Genomic DNA, 16,807 nt, shown 5'->3' with positions numbered 1-16,807 from the left:
GACATCGCGAAAAGCGAGTCAATAACGAGAAATTCTGTTGTTGCCAAATCGGGAATCGACCTGTTGCAAATAACAGCTCCAACAATGAGAGGTAACTTTCCGAGGGAGAAATTGTTCAAATATCACGATTAAGGTGATTCGATGGACGCCATATTTAGTGTCAGAACGGCATGCGATATATCGCATCAATTGGTTCCATTTTCTCAGCTACTCGTCATTTTTCTCCAATTTTGAGATCGCACTTCTGTTGTTAGGAGACTAAAGCACTCACTTACCAATTTTCACACAGAAATTCAACGTAATAAAGGCGTGTTTTTTTTCAGAGAGAAAATATCGCATTCAAGTGCAGTTTCGATATAATTATCGAATGCGATGTTTTCTCTCTAAAAAAACCACGCCTTTACTACGTCGAATTTCTTTTTGAAAATAGGTAAGTGAGTGCTTTAGTCTCCTGACAACAGAATTGCGATCTCAAAATTGGAGAAAAATGACGAGGAGCTGAAAAAATGGAACCAATGAATGCGATATATCGCATGCCGTTCTGACACAAAATATGACGTCCATCGAATCACCTTAACACAGGGGCATAGGATTCGCGGCCGGGGGGGGGGGGGGGTTAAATTCGCTCCTCAACTCACAATCTGCCAAGTTTTTTTTTTCCAAAGTTCTCGCTTCAAAAAGTTTCGCAGGTATGCATTTGGTGCACGCGGGTCATCCCTGTTTGATCAGAACGCGAAATCACAATTTTTTTAATTTTGTTCCAGGGTTACAGCTTGGATGAGCGGACTTTGCCCTAGCGATACCGCTTATTGTGAATTTTGAGCCACTTAACAATGGTACATCTTTTACAGGCACAACTGTAGTTGATATTTGAAAACTATTGTCCAGTAAACTAACCTACTTTGGTCACAAGGATTGAACATAAATCAATATAGGACATCAAAGTTTCAAGTCTAATTGGGTGATGATTAAAAATGATATACGAAACTGTAGACAAAGGAAAAATGGAGCTATTCGATTGGAGGAAACTGATGGTTGCAATGGACAAAAGAGGTATTTTAAGTAACAGGCGAACTGACGGAAAAACAAGAGCGACTCTATAGATAGTCCATCGTTTTTCTCTGGTCTAAAAAAGCAACTGTTTCAGTTTCACCAAGATCTTCCAAGTTTCTTCCAGATTTTCTTGTGCAGTTATACGAATCTAGGTGTTTCCTTGGAAATTTTAAAACCACCCAGTGCAACGCACACATAGAAAAAAATAGAAAAAAAACCGAGTGGGATCGCTCAATTTTCATGTTATCCCTTTTACCCATCACTTGGATAAATTAATTTCAATGATCAGCTCGCAACTGCAGGTGACCAAAGTTTCCGGTCATAGAAACCAGACTTCAGTCTGCATAACCGAAGTCTTTGGTGGAGAATACGAGTCTGAGTGTGGCTCGCTTAAAAAAAAAAACTTTATCTATCTCAATTTGCTACTCCTCCGACGTAATCTTGATTTCGGCACGAGCCTCGGAAATCATAGATTTATATGTGGAACAAGGCTCACGTGGAAACTAACTTGGAAACAATATACCCTTACATCAGGGGAGCGACAAATCGAAGTTCTTTTTCCTTGATCGAGAGGATCGGAAATGAAAAACGTCAGATGAATATCATTCGAAACTGAACAGATATTAGTCAGACAAGAATAAACTATCATGTTTTGTGGCATGCTATCATTCATAAATTTGAGAAAATTGGATTTAAATTTTAAACCTATAACTCCAGCTTAATTTTTATTATATGTAAAATATTGTTGGGGGTGTTGGTATTGTTGGTTGGTGTAAAATAGTGTTATTGAAAAAATATAACAAGATATAATTGATGGAATTGATTTTATCAATTTAATTAGTTATATTTAATTTCATGTCGTGCTTTGAATAAACGAAAAGTGTTTCCTCCGTGCGATATTTTACTTGCACCAGACATGAGAGAATCCCGATTTTTACCCACCGTTTGACATCAGTGGAAAGCGCGAGGGACAGGCCGAGGTGGTGGAAAGGGGTGGCTCAAACCACAGATGTAGTTAAATATGTGTTTTATGGTAGCGCGAATCGCGATACGCTAACATGGTTAATATTGAACGCAAGCCACATCCGGGCTTTATGTGTTTTTCCGCGCTGAAAATTTGCCAGACGGGGGGTTTATTCTTTATTCTTCACTCTCACTTTTGAAATATGGAAATGATCCGAATCGGGGTCAGGTGAGTGAAAACACGGCCGCGCCGCCAGGAGAGATTTCCATCCCCTCCGTCCCTTAATACCATTCCGTTTCCCGGGTTTCCGCTTCTACCCTTACGGAGATCAAATCAAAATCCGATTTGGAAATAAAAGGGCCCTGACATAGCACTGGCTCGCTATCCCTCTTCGGGTTTATCCCAACGGGGGAATCACTCATAAGAAAATTAAGATACGCAAGAGTTATCGCGGACAATGTTATTTTTGTAGAGGTAAATACAGTGGCGTGGCGTGCTTTGCGATATATCGATTGATCTGCCGTTTGAAACAACGGAAAAGGATCGATAAATAGGGTGTTCGCAACGAACACAGTAATAATCGATTCTTTACCATAGGTTTAAATGAGGAAATATCGATAATCGATCATTTACGCCTCGCCGCTGGTAAATATAGCTTTACACGATTCTCAGAGTTAATTTCGAAGTAAAAGTTAGCTCGCTAAAGGTCCCAAAAAACTGAGAATCAAGAAAAGAGCACCTAATATGTGGCCTGATTTGTAAGTAATAAGGTGCTAAAATAGTGCTAGGTCCACATTATTCTGCGGGGAGATCAGAGCCAAAAGAATTTCAATTAAAATCAAAACTTTTGAGCTTCAATGAGTAACAATGCAAGACTGTAATGGGAGAGTGTTCAACTGATAGGCAGATGAATTGCGCCTGAGGTGAACTTTCTCCCCTAAACTTGCACTAACACTCGTTAGATCTTAAAATTAATGACTCTAATTGAAATTTTGGGAATTTTTAAGGCCTTGATTTCTCATCAGAATAATAGAGACACGAATTGATAAATTTCAATGCGCCAAGGTTGCGGTTGCACATGTGTCAGAATCGTGTTTTGGTTATTAAATCCTACAAAAAAATGAATAATGAGATCTATTTGAGTGCCAAATTCTAACGTTTTGTACAGACGGAATTTTCATTCTTCAAATATTACGGCGATTGTCGTGAACTAGTTTAACTCATTAAACGCTTAAAATCTATGGTTAGGAACCACTTAATTAGACGCCACACAGTGGATTACGTCAATAGGAGAGGTAGGACAAAATTTGGAAACTTTAAGCGCATATAACTTCGTTTATGAGAAACTTTGTGTTTCTGAAAGCGGTTCCATTGTTTTTCTCGTGTAATTTTCCTCTGTAAGCACCCCTTAAAATTTAAAATGTGACGAAATAAACATCAAAATTTGCAGTTTTAGTCAAAAATGTAATGTCCGACCTCTCTTATCGACTCGATGTATTGTGCGCCACAGAAAACTTACCGGGAGCGGTTTGTTGTTGGGACCGAGGAGTGAGTCGGAAACATTGAGTTTTCCATCGATGATTAGTCGTTGAAGCGTGAGTTTGTAAGACCCGACCAATTTGTCGCTCAGGTATCTACTCGTGCAAAACACTTGGATGTTTATCTCCTCATGACCCTCAACGCCTCTCGCAGTTGGCCAGACAAATCGCTGAAAACAAAAAAAGGTGCACACTTTTTTATAAAATGATTTTAAAATCGGTGAAGAATCATACGCATATACACACAGGAGAGGAATTGATGTTAGTGACACTTCTTGTATGACCATATATCGACGGCTACTGCACAAAAGAACATAACTGCATTCCGAAGTTGCAAAATTGACGCAAAAAATTATTTTTTCCACAAAAATGAACCTTTCCATTTTTTGTCAAAAATCTCTCCGATTTTTGTAATGGAAAAAAATCAATGAAAATTTCAGTTAAAAATAGTCAAGATTTCTCTCTTTAAAATGCAGTTTTCAAGGATAAATTTGGCAACATGGAAATATAGTCACGTTTTTTAGTGAGGCAAACGACGATATGTGACCGCCCTAACGGCCGAATGAAAACATATACGAGTGGGACAAGTGAAGCTGCAAAGGTTCCAAAAGCTTTGTTGGCTTTGTAAATGTAAGCTAGAACCTGCCAGCTTTGATAAGCATCTAACGATGGCAAACTATGATTGTTATTGACCAAGCTCCCTTGAAGCACATCAACAATATTCATTATGACCGCCCAACGATTTAACCAACCTCGCATTTTATGGGTTTCTCTTGTTGAGCTCTACCTCAGAGTCCAGTGTTTATATTTTCATGAAACTTTTGTTTCAAACCTAAGGTCGTAACCATAATATTGTAAGCGAGAGGTGTAACTTTTTGTCGAGAACGGCTGCCACGAAGGAAGGGACTTAAATTATACTTCTAAAGTAGATACTTAAATTACCCTCAAATCGTGCGGCTACAGTCTTATCTCAATATTTCACTGGGGTCACTTTATCGATGGCGAAGCAACGAGAAACTCCTATCTCAGTTTGAGACATTTTAGACTTTCCATTATACTTTTTTTTAAATCGATATAAACTATTCAATTTCATTAGTTTTAAACTGAACCGATTTTCTCCTGATAGGGAAATAATATCCTGTAAAAATTTTAAGCAATAATATTGAAAAGAAATTCTTTTCTGAATGCCTTTTTTTGAAAATAAAACACGGTAAAAATATCGAGATACGTGTATTTCTGGTTTCACTGTCAAGATGTAATAATACCATATTCTTCCTTTGATTTTTCTGATATATGTTAGATTAAATTGAAAATAAAATGGTCAGAAGAGTTTAAGGAAGAAGATTAATAATTGTCCAAGTAAAATTAATTTTTTATAGAAGGAAATATGGCAACATTTGAAATCCTATATGGTGTTTTCTCTTAGAACAGCAAGAAAAAACTGCACGGCTAGTAACACAAAATCTGAAAATCTGTGCTATAGCCTACTGCACAGATCTTCAGTGTGACAGGGGTCGTGATACAACTATTCGACCTCCTGGGAGCTCGGTGTGCCTATTCAGTTCATTGAAGGCGTTTTTATTTGCCATCGCTTCACGCTGAATTGCTATAAGCTATCGTGCGTGGTAACAAGCAGATTCTCATTTGAAACTTAACATTTGACATAATTTTGAAAAGAAATTATTTTCTGAATGTCCTTTTTTGAAAAGAAATCACAGTAAAAATATTGAGATACGTGCATTTATGGTTTCACCGTTAATATAGAAAATTACTCATATCGTCGCTCCTGTGACATCAGGGCGTACTTCCATTTCTGAGCCCTTTTGTCCATATGATGTCATGAGTTCCGGGGTTGATCTGGAAGTAGAGATACAACCTCACTTCAGAGGAGCGACGATATTAGAGAAATATTTAAAATATCTCATTTATTTCCTTTTGACTATAAAAAAGCCTTGTTTTTTACAAATTTTTGAACAGGTCAGTTTGCGCGCAAGGGGTTGATCTTTTGAATGCAAAATCTGATACATTATATTTCTTTTTTATAAGAGACTCCCTGATAAATGATGAAAAAAAATTTACGTAGTAAATCATGGGTGAATAGAGAGCGGATCCACACGATGATCGTTTTTATTTAATTTCAATATCCATAATAAGCTACATAAAAATCATTGTTTTTGAATCGTTAAATCATGGCATTTGACGAACTGATTATAAACTAAATCGTCGTCATCACCTTTACGTATGAATAATGGCATAACTACATGTTAAGAATACTCCCCCCTCCCCCCCCCAAAAAAAATAATAATAATAATATCTTTTAACATTTAAAATCAGGCAATGCCGAGAAACAAAGAAAACAGCAAAAAATTACTTCTCTCCGCCTTTGAAAGAATTGAGCTGAACAAATAGAGGAACGAGAACGCCGGCTTTAAAATTAACGGCGAAGTGGAAAGATGACGTCATACACTCATCGCCACCTTACGATGACCCAATTTATGCAAGCAACACACAGCTCTGGCGCTGAACCCAGCGTAGCTTTTTAATCTACTCGCCGTCAAGAATCGCAAATCAGATCTCGAGCAGCTCTCACAGCAGGCAACTTCCCATTGACTGTTATGATATCTTTACCCTCGAAAGTCTCAGAGCAGTTAGACGTTTAATTACACCTCATAAAACTCGCTTAAGAACAAAAAGCGAAACTGAGTGCCCCTTCAATTGAGAGGTCATGCAATTTTAGCTACTCTGAAGTTGAAATAGTTGTATCAAGTATTTTAGACTCTCAGCGGTGAAACTGCGGAAAGTTTATATTGGTTTGTGGTTTTTTAAGATGTTTCGTCATATTATATTATTTGAACAAATTAATCTGGATTCTTCATTAAAAATTTCCCTAATTTCCCCCGCTGTGTGAAAAGTAATCGATGTTACAGGCGGTAGCTTTGGCTCAATTGTTCTAATTTTAAAATGATACAGTGGGATTGGATATTTAGGAACACCGCAAGCGTGATATGCGTTATTCAGGTACATGATTCATATCGGAAGGATTGTTTATTGTGTTTCCTCAGTTGTGTTCTACCTTTTACATTGTACTGATATTTGAAAGGTCGCTAAACTCTATCGCACGATGAAACCAGCGAATCAACTTCATACTTGTGAAGGCGCGTCATGTTACCGATGGTCTCCATCTCTGGTGGCACTTTTTTGCAACCCTCAAAAGTTTGGCCGTAGACGGTAGAACACCGTGAGTCATCAATCACTAACCTGTTACAAAATCCGATCTTGCCAAATCTCGATCTAGGGATATGAAATAAAAAATTTTCATTGTATAAAGTTTACACAAATTTTGCGACTGTTGCAAATATATTCAATCGCTAGGAGGATACCATCTTGCTTAACGTAACGCATCTCAAAAATTGCGATGAGCACTTCGGCAAAATAATAAGTTTATATACTTTTAACGTCACATAAATCGCGTAAAAAGGAACCAGCGCTTTTTTCAGTAATGTTTATTCTGTCATTTTTTCAGATCCCAAGACGGCCACCATTATGAGTCAAGAATGCGATTTAATTTGCATTCTTTACTCAAATGCATTTGACTTCGTTGGCATTAACTTCACAGGCGTATTCTGTAATCCTGTTTCGAACCCTTCTCTGCTAAAATTAACTTTTGATCACTATTAAATGCCGTATTTTGATGACTTTTACAGATTTTTTTCAGTTTTCTCAAACCCAGAGAAGCTGAACATCAGTCTTTTGAAACACCGCAATATGGATACGTGATACTGTACTCTGACCATTGAGATGTGATACGAACATCCGTAAAGCTTGAATAGGCATCAAGGCGATATCTTGTCACCAACGCGTCCGTTAATCAAGCGATGCAGTCAGTGCGCTGAAATTCAAAACGCCTTCAATTTTTTGAACGCAATATGGACATCCGTCGAGGTTGTATAGTTGTATCAAGGCGCCGTTGTCAGCGCGTCCTAGTCTTCTTGTTACGGACGAGTAAAATCGGTGCGAAAAGAGCCGAAATGCCTTCAGTTTTCTACGTTCCGATGACCAAAATGAGAGACCACGTATCTCCGTTTGCAACGTTGCAGATTACTTGTCAAAATCTATTTTTTCTTCGGACAACTAGTCAACGTAAAATGTTTCTCCGTGATTTTTCAGCTCTGTTAGCAGAGTATCTGGCATACAAATTAAGTTGTAACGTTCGATTGCTTCCCATCGAAATAATAAAATAGGAGCGGAAAGCCAGACGCGATTCGGCTTTTCAAATGCCACGGTTACACGGTAAAAAATTGAATGTTGTATTAGAATTTATACCGTTAAAAAAATGTGTTACAAGTATGAAATGCTAATTATACATTTAAAAACTGCTACCTCAAAATTCGATTTGTTTATTTAACGTAGATAAGGGAGTATTATTTTTATTGTAAAATCAGCGTTTAAAATTGTAAATCCTTTTGACATTATGAATGCTAAAGCAATATTCAATTTTTTTGCATGTGGCGGTATGACAAGCGTTCATTAAAAGCGGATGAACCGGACGCTTTTTTGTCTAGCGCATACAGCAAAGCTTATACTGTGTGACGCGGGAGTGGGTTAAAGGGGGGGAGGGGAGGGGTGGAAAAGAAGCTCTTGATGTCAGCGGCACGACAGCAACCTGTTGTCAGACGACTTATTGATTCACCCACTCCATCGATGTTGGCTCAAAGAAAAAACGCCGTATAAACATTCGAGAGTTGCCAAATTTGTCCAGATATGAGGAAAGTTGTGAATATATTTCCTCGAAATTTTCAAATATTTTAGATTATATTGTGAACAAAAGTGTGTGAAAAATTGGAAGAAAAATATTTACAACTTTTTCAATAAATTATTATTTTATCAAAGAAAATTTAGCAGCTCTCAAATGTTCATATGGCGTTTTCTCTTAGCACAGCAGCAGTCGTCCTTGTAGAAAGCCTCAAAAAAACGTAACACTTTAATTTCAGTACATAAAGAGCCGCGCACTTACAGTGCTCGGTGCTTGAGTAAAACCAAAAAAGGCATTACAAATTTTACAAATTTAAGGCAAATTTACGTAGGTCGAATCAGCGTAAGTTCCTATAGTGAAATGAAGAAGAAGTTTATATTTTTATACAAGAATTTCGAAATAGTCGAATATTTAGCTGAATATTTTCCTTAAAGTTACTAGTCATTAATTTTTCTATTAGTGCAATTGACAGTCAAATTTTTTTTCAACAATTTTAGTATGAGTTCTTAAGGTTTAATGAGCTTTTTCATAATTTGAAATCCTCTAAATTTTTTTAAGCGAAGAAGGAGTTACTCGGTTTTTTAAAAAAATGTAATCATGGTTACATGGTTTTACCTTTGATTTTGCGCGATAAATACGGATTTATACTTTCAAGTAAGTTGGAGCACCAATTGATCGAGCAGATTTTTTCCCTAAAGATAAGTTTTATGGTTTTCATGTAAGGCTTGTTTGAGCCATTTTTTTGTAAATTGGAGGCGTTATTTAAAAACAGAAGGAACCAAAAATAAAATAAAATAAAATAATTGCGTAATTTTTTCGCCTTAAGCATATCGTGCCACCTCAGTTCCTCTGAATGTTTTCGCCAGGAAGCGTCATCTCTAATTTGAAAACTCTCTCAACGCATTAAAACGGCGACTAATGAAAAACGGGGCCAGAACTTCAACCAGGCCGGGAGCAAGACTGACGCACGATTATTTAACCCAGCGCACGTTTGCGCCGGGAGCTTTGCGAAAACCACTTTCGCACATGAGAGTTCCAACGGACTCACGCGCTTATGTTTTAGCACGGCAGGGCTTATCAAGTGACGCTCGCGGTTAACGGGAGATCGCTCGGAGATTCTGCATAACAAAAGCGTCCTGCTCATCTCTAGTCCTCGCCTTACAGCGCCACTATCATTCAATTATATTCAAGTTGAAGTGTTTTCACTCGCCCCCGCAACCCCCTCCCTCCTCCCACGTCGGGGGGCGTCGGAAACAGGAACCCGCACAATGGAGGCCCGCGAAAGTTGTTACCGCAACATTACTTTGCTAGGAAAAAAACGCCGTATGAGCCTCAGGACGTTGCCAAATTTCCCCAAATAAACGTCAAATTTTCTTGGAAACTCATGCTTATCGATGGCTGAGGAACAAAACCGTCTCTCTGCTGACTAACGATTTTGCAGGACAAGGAAAACATTCGGCCATTTTTGTAATTTTGAGGCTAGATTTGCAATTTTTTTCTATATATTATTGCGTCTTTACAACGCTTCTATGCGGAATTGGAAAAAAAACTAAGAGCATTAGCTTGTGCATCTAATACTGTAGAATGCGGCAAAGTTGCTAATTAATTTTCCCCAAATTGTTAGTCAGGCAGATATTGTTCCTTGGCCCTTGTTATTTTTCCTTGTTTTCTTTCACAGAATTTTCTACGGAATTGGAAAAAAAACTAAAATCATCAGCTTGCGCATCTAATACTGTAGAATGCGGCAAAGTTGCTAATTAATTTTCCCCAAATTGTTAGTCAGGCAGCATTGTTTCTTGGCCCTTGTTAATTTTCCTTGTTTCCTTCACAGAATTTTCTACGTATTTTAGAGAATTAGAGCGAAGATAGTTATAACCTCGTCAAAAATAATTATTTTATATTGAGAAATTTGAAGACTTTTGAATGTTTACAGTGTTTTCCTTATAGCACGGCTGCACAGAAGTCTAAGTCATTTTTTCACAGCGGGGACTATCCATGATTTCTCTTATTGCTCCTCCAAAATAATGTAGGTCAGGGTAGCGCCTCAGGATATTTTTGAACTCGTTACTTCATCAGAGTCGATTCCAGAACCACACAAGGAGAGATGCTATACTGAGTGAAACTCACTTACATACATAAAGTTGCTTTTATAGCGCCGCCTCGCGCTCTGCGACGCCCAATCGCCATTGCCCCCTATCCTCCCAGAGATCATCAGGCAATTGGCACCTTCTGATCTCCTCCTCCACCCCTTGTCGCCAGCCTTTCACAGGACGTCCACGCCGTCGCCTTCCGGGAGGAACCCAATCGAAGACCTGCTTGGGCAACCGGTCGTCTGCCATCCTTCGCACATGTCCATACCAGACCAACTGCTTGGACCTGATATCGTGCAAGATGTCCTTCTCCACACCCATGATCTCGCGTACTTTAACATTGCGGATAGACATTGCTCATTTGCTCATTGATAAATTGCTCTTCTTGAGATGCCAGCAGACCTCCGCCAAAAGTCCATATCAGTTGCCCTAAGCATGTCTTCAGTTCTTTTCTTGAGTTGCCAGACCTCACTCCCGTAAGTTACGATACTCTTCACGATGACGTTGTAAATTTTCCTTTTGGTCTCCTTGGAGATACTCTGGTCCCAGAGAACCCCATTTAGCATCGCGATAGCTTTCCTGCCTTGCACATTCCGATCTTTAATAGCCCGATCCAAATTTCCGTCCTCAGTTAACCAAACTCCTAGATATTTATACTCTTCACAGTCCTGAATTTTCGGACCATCCTCCAGTTCAATGCAGTCGGTAAGTGAAACTCACTTACCGACATTTAAAAATTAGGACTGTCTTTTCACAGTTTTCCCGTGGGTCCATATTTTAAAAATTGGTTTTCCCGCAGTTTAACCCCTCCGAAATTCTGATGAATATATATCTTTGATCGGTTAGATGTAAACCTAAGGTTTTCTGCTCCCCGACCTAAATAGCCTGGTTGCTAATCGTCATAAATTAAAATAACTAAGTAACTAACTAACTAAAGTTGAGACTTCCTTGTGCTTTAACAGCTCCCAACCCCCATCCAGTTAAAAAGTACTCTTTTTGGCGAGACAGCTTCCAGACTCACGGGAAAACAGTTCCGGTGATTTAATGGCCATCATATTTTGTGTCAAAACGACATGTGAATTGTGATGTAGTGCCGCATCGATTAATTTCACGTCTCCGGCTAGTTACCATCTTCATCGAATTTTGAGATCGCATTTTTGCTGTCACCAGACCTTAGAATTCATAAACCAAACTCGACAAATAAATTCAATAGAATACAGGATGGGTTTTTCAAAAAAAAATAAATATTGCAGTCGCTATTGACATCAAAACTGCGCTCGAATGCGATATTTTCCCTCTAAAAGGCCCTGCCTTCATCATATTAAGAATAAACTCTTCAGACTCGTGACAAGAGAAATTCCATCTCAAAATTTGATAAGGATGTCAAGTAGCTGAAAATATGGAATTAATCGATGCGATATATTGTATGTCGCTCTGACACAACATGGCGGCCATCGAATCACCTTAAAAGGAAATTCCCATTTATTGAGGTCACCAGGTAAGTTCTACCTTTTAAAAGTCGCCTTTACATAAGTATAACTTTACTAACGCTATTAATCTATTGAAAATAGCCGCACCCCAATCACGAACCTATAAAACTCTATGCCATTTGCAGAGTTGGAGATCGTTCACTGAAACCGCTACAGTACCAAACGCCCACCCTCCTCCCCATCCTCTTTCCAGGTAACTCCCTGTGGCGTGTAAAAAGTTGACGAGAGGAGTTGAAAGCTACCGTGCGTATTCAAAGAGAGCTCTCAAACCCAGGTCAACGATTCCATCTGAGAGCGCAGAGGGCTGCGGATCGATTGTTGAATCGTTATCGAAATAACTCGTTCGATAAATCCCTATCTTCACAATGATATATATCGATAAAGGTCATTCAATAACTCCCTATCTTCACAATGCTTTATATCGATAAAGGTCATTCGATAGCTCCCCATCTTCACAATGCTATAAATCGAAAAAGATCATTCGATAAAAATTCGACAATCGACTAGCAGGAGTAGCGCTACGTTCGCCCGGGGCGAGAAAATTGTCAAGTTCCGACTCATTCAACCTCGAATTGCTTGCGAGTGTTTCTCCGGGCTGCTCAGGTATTGCAACGGTTGTGACCGGCTCTCTGCGCACTGGCAGAAGAGGCGGAAATAAAGTAAATCGAAATTCAAGATGGTTTATAGGCTTTGCGTGGTGCTAATCTCTTCATTTTGTTACGACTTTTGGTATCTTTCAACAAAATTTTCTTAGATTGCTGCATGCCATCGTTTCCCAGACAAAGGAGCTTACTTCCATTATGTGCAGGGCGTACGCTATTTTCTCTGTAGATTCTCTTTAATTCAGAAATCAAAGCCCTCTCCATTTTGAGCAATCAGTGCTATAAAATTTATCTCACGAAATCTGTAGACGAAAGGAGGAGCAATAATCCATTTTCTTTCATGTCTAGGCGTTTGACGACGGATCAGATTAAAGTGGACACTTTATGTAGAAAATGCGGAACTTAAATACTTGTATTTATTGTCATATCATGTGACTTATCTCACTGTCTGTGGGAAGCAAGCAACTTCATAGCTGAAGCTGATTGCTAAAAAATTAAACATTTCTCCAAGTACACCTAAATTTTACACTTCGACACGCTCAATACGATTGCCATAAAATTAAACATTTCTGCAAATGCACCTAAGTTTTGTACTGCGACACGCTCAATAAAGACCATCCGTAGCTTATCAAAAGCCACTTTGAGTTGTTACTGCAACGTTTTCAGAAGCAATTTCTGCGTCATTTGATATTAAATAAACCGGGAAACAGTTTCAAGAGGGCAATTAAAAGTTTCAAAACGGAGCAATTGCCACTTCGAGAAAAACGAATGGACCATTTTGTGACATCTAACGTTCATCGTCGTTTTAAAACAAGGGAAATGGAAGTCTAAGTTTTCACATTTCAACGGAACAATTTGAGTTGAAATATCACGGCTTCAAATATTTTCCTTTAACATGGCATGAGTTTCGTCATTTAAAAAAGAAATACTATTGGTTATTGTATTGCACACATCGCAGAACTGTAATTCAAATAGACTGAAGAATTTGGACATCACCCGAAAAACGCAATGTCAAAACTTTTTCTCATGTCATCTCACAGAAAAATTGCTAACGCTTTGAGCTAAAATCCCCGAAGTTTTGAGATTTCTAAGTGATTTGTTTTTAAACTGGCAACGTTCATGTGTCAGATTGCTTAAAAATTCGTGCTGAGGGCAAATTAGAGGTAAACTCATTTTTCATCTAAGAAAGGGAGGGATTCATGTTATGAGGATTTTTTAAAACGCATTAATTTTAAAAAGGCTGATGTCGGCCACCTACAAGATGTCTGCTTCCCCTGTATAACCCCCCCCCTCCAAAGAGTTTCCCTTAACGTGGATGTAAAATGAGTAGAGTCCGTAAAGCTAGCATTGATTACGGATTTTCATGTAATTTGATCTTTAAAAGATGCTAGAATATTCGAGATAATATTTTTATTTCAAATTTAGGAGCTACGTAACTTCAAGAGTAGGTCATTTTAAGCGCTCAGGACGCTATTTGATTTCAGCCTGCCTCTAGGATTCTAGTATATATACGGTGGAAATTCAGATGAGGCACCAGCCCACCAGCTCAACAAGAAGATGACGGAGAAGAGCCTAACATATTTAGAATAGATTTTCTGTGATATCTTCATTCAATGCTTCTGATGCCTGAAGCACGATGGTCGGTTTTCTATACTGCCGTGGTAAGGAAAAACGCCGTATGAACCTTCAGGCGTTGCCGAATTTCCCTTGATAAAACACGAATTACTTGGTCAACTTATGAATATTTTTCTTCCAACTTTCCAGATAATGTTGCTCGCAATTCCACCGAAAATTCCTGAAAATTTCTAGGGAAAAGTATTCATAACTTTCCTCAAAAATGAACATTTTATCGAAGGGAAAGGCTACTCTTGAATGTTCATACGCGGTGTTTTTCCTTCGCATGACAGTATAATTTATATTGTTAGCGACAGTGTAGTTTCCTCTAAATCGATAGTTGAAATTTTGCTGAGCGAGCTCTTTCATCTCAACGTTGCTTATCTTCTTTCGGGAACTTGAGAACGCGCCTACATAGAGAACACTTCCTGCGCGCTACTCTATAACGAACGTATTAGAGCTTTCCCGCTTGTTTAATATTTTAGATCAAGAAATTGAACATTTAACTCAACTTCGTTCATTCTCTAGGAAAATTATCATCTAGTGTGCGATCCCGGTCTTTTGCAAGTGGCTGTTTATCTGCAAGGCGGGATTAGCCAATCAACCTACACAGCAACAACAACACAATTTAGGGGCTACGTAACCTCAGGAGAAGATAATTTTCGAGATTCAATTCTTAATTTGACCCAAATATTTGAGCCCTAAATTTTTGTTCTTAATGCGCAATCGCCGTGTATTATGGTGTGGGTCATGGTGAATTTGCTTCTCTTCCGCGGTGGGAGAGGGGACTGAGTTTCAGTCAATTTCGCCGTGGATGGACCCGGGACCCGCCTTCTAATTAGAGACGCATTTGTCTCCAATTCAGGCTTCCGTCACTTGAGCATCTCTCCTGAGCCCGATTTATCCAGATTAGATACATAAAACGGAGCATCGCATAAATTCGTACCCACGCCCAGTTGCCGCTCTCCGGTCGTCTCGAAATACGTCACCCGAAACTGCAGGATAAATTGATTTTTCTCGGAATCTGGCAAAATTTTAGATCGCTGTACTAAAATTTCCCGCATTTCTCGGCTCACTTAAAAGTCACTGTGAACCCCTCTGGCTTCATAATTGGTCGTGTTTCGGTCTCGGATTACGCTTCGCGGAAACGCGTAAATACTTACAATGTTGCGGGAAATGTAACTTCAACGTTTATTAGAGCATTCGCTCGTATCGAAGGTTCGAGGAATGAACTTTACCTACCTTGCTAAGTGGGCAGAGAGGCGGATATCGTTAAGGTAATTTGATTTATGCCATATTTTGAGTCACAACGACATGCGATACATCGCATAGATTAGTTCCATGTGCTCACCTACTTGTCACTATAATCGAATTTTGAGATCGCATTTCTGTCGTCACAAGTCTAAAAAATTCACTCACCAAATTTGACAAACAAATTCAACCTAATGAAGGCGCAGGGTTTTTCTTTGAAAGAGAAATATCGCATTCAATACTGATATTGAAACTGCACTCGAATGCTATATTTCTCCTCTAAAAAAGCCTTCTTTCATTACGTTGAATTTGTTTTTCAGATTTGGTAAGTGAATTCATTAGTATTGTGATAACAGAAATGCAATCTCAAAATTCAATAAATATGACAAGTAGCTGAAAACATGGAACTAAAAGATATAGCACACGTCGCTCTAACTCAAAATATGGCGTGCAACGAATTTCGTCATAAAATATTATTTTTGAGATAACAGGCAGGTTTTCGAGAATATTAAGTCGCCAAGTACACGAAAATTTTAATTATGTATCAGCTATAATAAGAGCGCTTGTTTATTTACGGCCGTAAAATCTCAAGACGTGAAGCCTAAAACACGTGGACTAATCTAAATGCGGCACAAAATTCCTTTGCTAAAAAGACGCATGGCCCTTTCTTTCACAAAAATGTGAGTCTAATTGCTCCTTTAATTACGGGCATGCTATGTGTGCCACTCAGAAGTAAAAAGAATTGCATCAAGTCCGTTGCTACAGAAACACCGATTATCGTTCATCCCGATCTGCTCAAAAGCAGATGATGTATCAATCAAAGACGATTACAGACTCCTGTCAATTCCGTCCGAATATATAGCTACACTCATTGAAGATCGAAGGAAAAGCTTGATTTCCACGGGTGTGAACTAAGTTTTTGTAATTTGTCTGAAACGTAGTCTTCATTTTATCCACTGAAACTGGAAAATACGGTCACTTCGTGCTTCATGAAACAAGTTTCTGTTCTGTTTTCTAGTTACATGCTATTTTCTCAATTTTCGTTAAAACAGCAATAAAAAGAACACTCTTGGTGGGTTAGCTTTCCAGCACTTCAGCCTCTCTGTAAAATGAAAGAGGAAAGAACTAACCCAAAGAATTTGAAGCGCTTTTGAATTGAGGTAAAAGTGAGCTTTTGGCTTGATTAAAAAAAAGAAGCTCCAAAGGAAATAATCGGATATTATTAGAACTATCGTTTCAAACGAAAAGTTAAGAGCTGAACTCAACCAAAATATCCTATGATACGAATAGAGTGTCTAAAACTATATCTATGATAATGTCTAAAATAAAGGATGAATCAATGAGTATCCAGTATCCTTTGCGAGGGCCACGTCTATGGAAGCGCCCGTGACCATATACATACTTTTTATATAGGTGCTTTATTTGCAGATTCATATTAAGGCAATGTCAAAA

The 16,807-nt window shown here is 38.5% G+C and overlaps 1 protein-coding gene across 1 annotated transcript in view; it reads right to left on the bottom strand.

The window, feature by feature from the left end:
• The window catches only part of mfr (ferlin family C2 domain-containing myoferlin misfire), a 141,327-nt gene that overhangs the window by 75,382 nt on the left and 49,138 nt on the right, over positions 1–16,807 (bottom strand). Inside the window, exon 4 of the mRNA XM_072297777.1 lies at positions 3,537–3,725. Coding sequence (XP_072153878.1) covers positions 3,537–3,725 — 189 coding nt within the window. The remainder of the gene's footprint in view (positions 1–3,536; positions 3,726–16,807) is intronic.

This window comes from Bemisia tabaci, chromosome 3 (genome assembly GCF_918797505.1).
Source record: "Bemisia tabaci chromosome 3, PGI_BMITA_v3".
NCBI lineage: Eukaryota > Metazoa > Arthropoda > Insecta > Hemiptera > Aleyrodidae > Bemisia > Bemisia tabaci.
The sequence above is the reverse complement of the archived record's forward strand: the minus strand, read 5'-3'. Positions and strand labels throughout refer to the sequence as shown.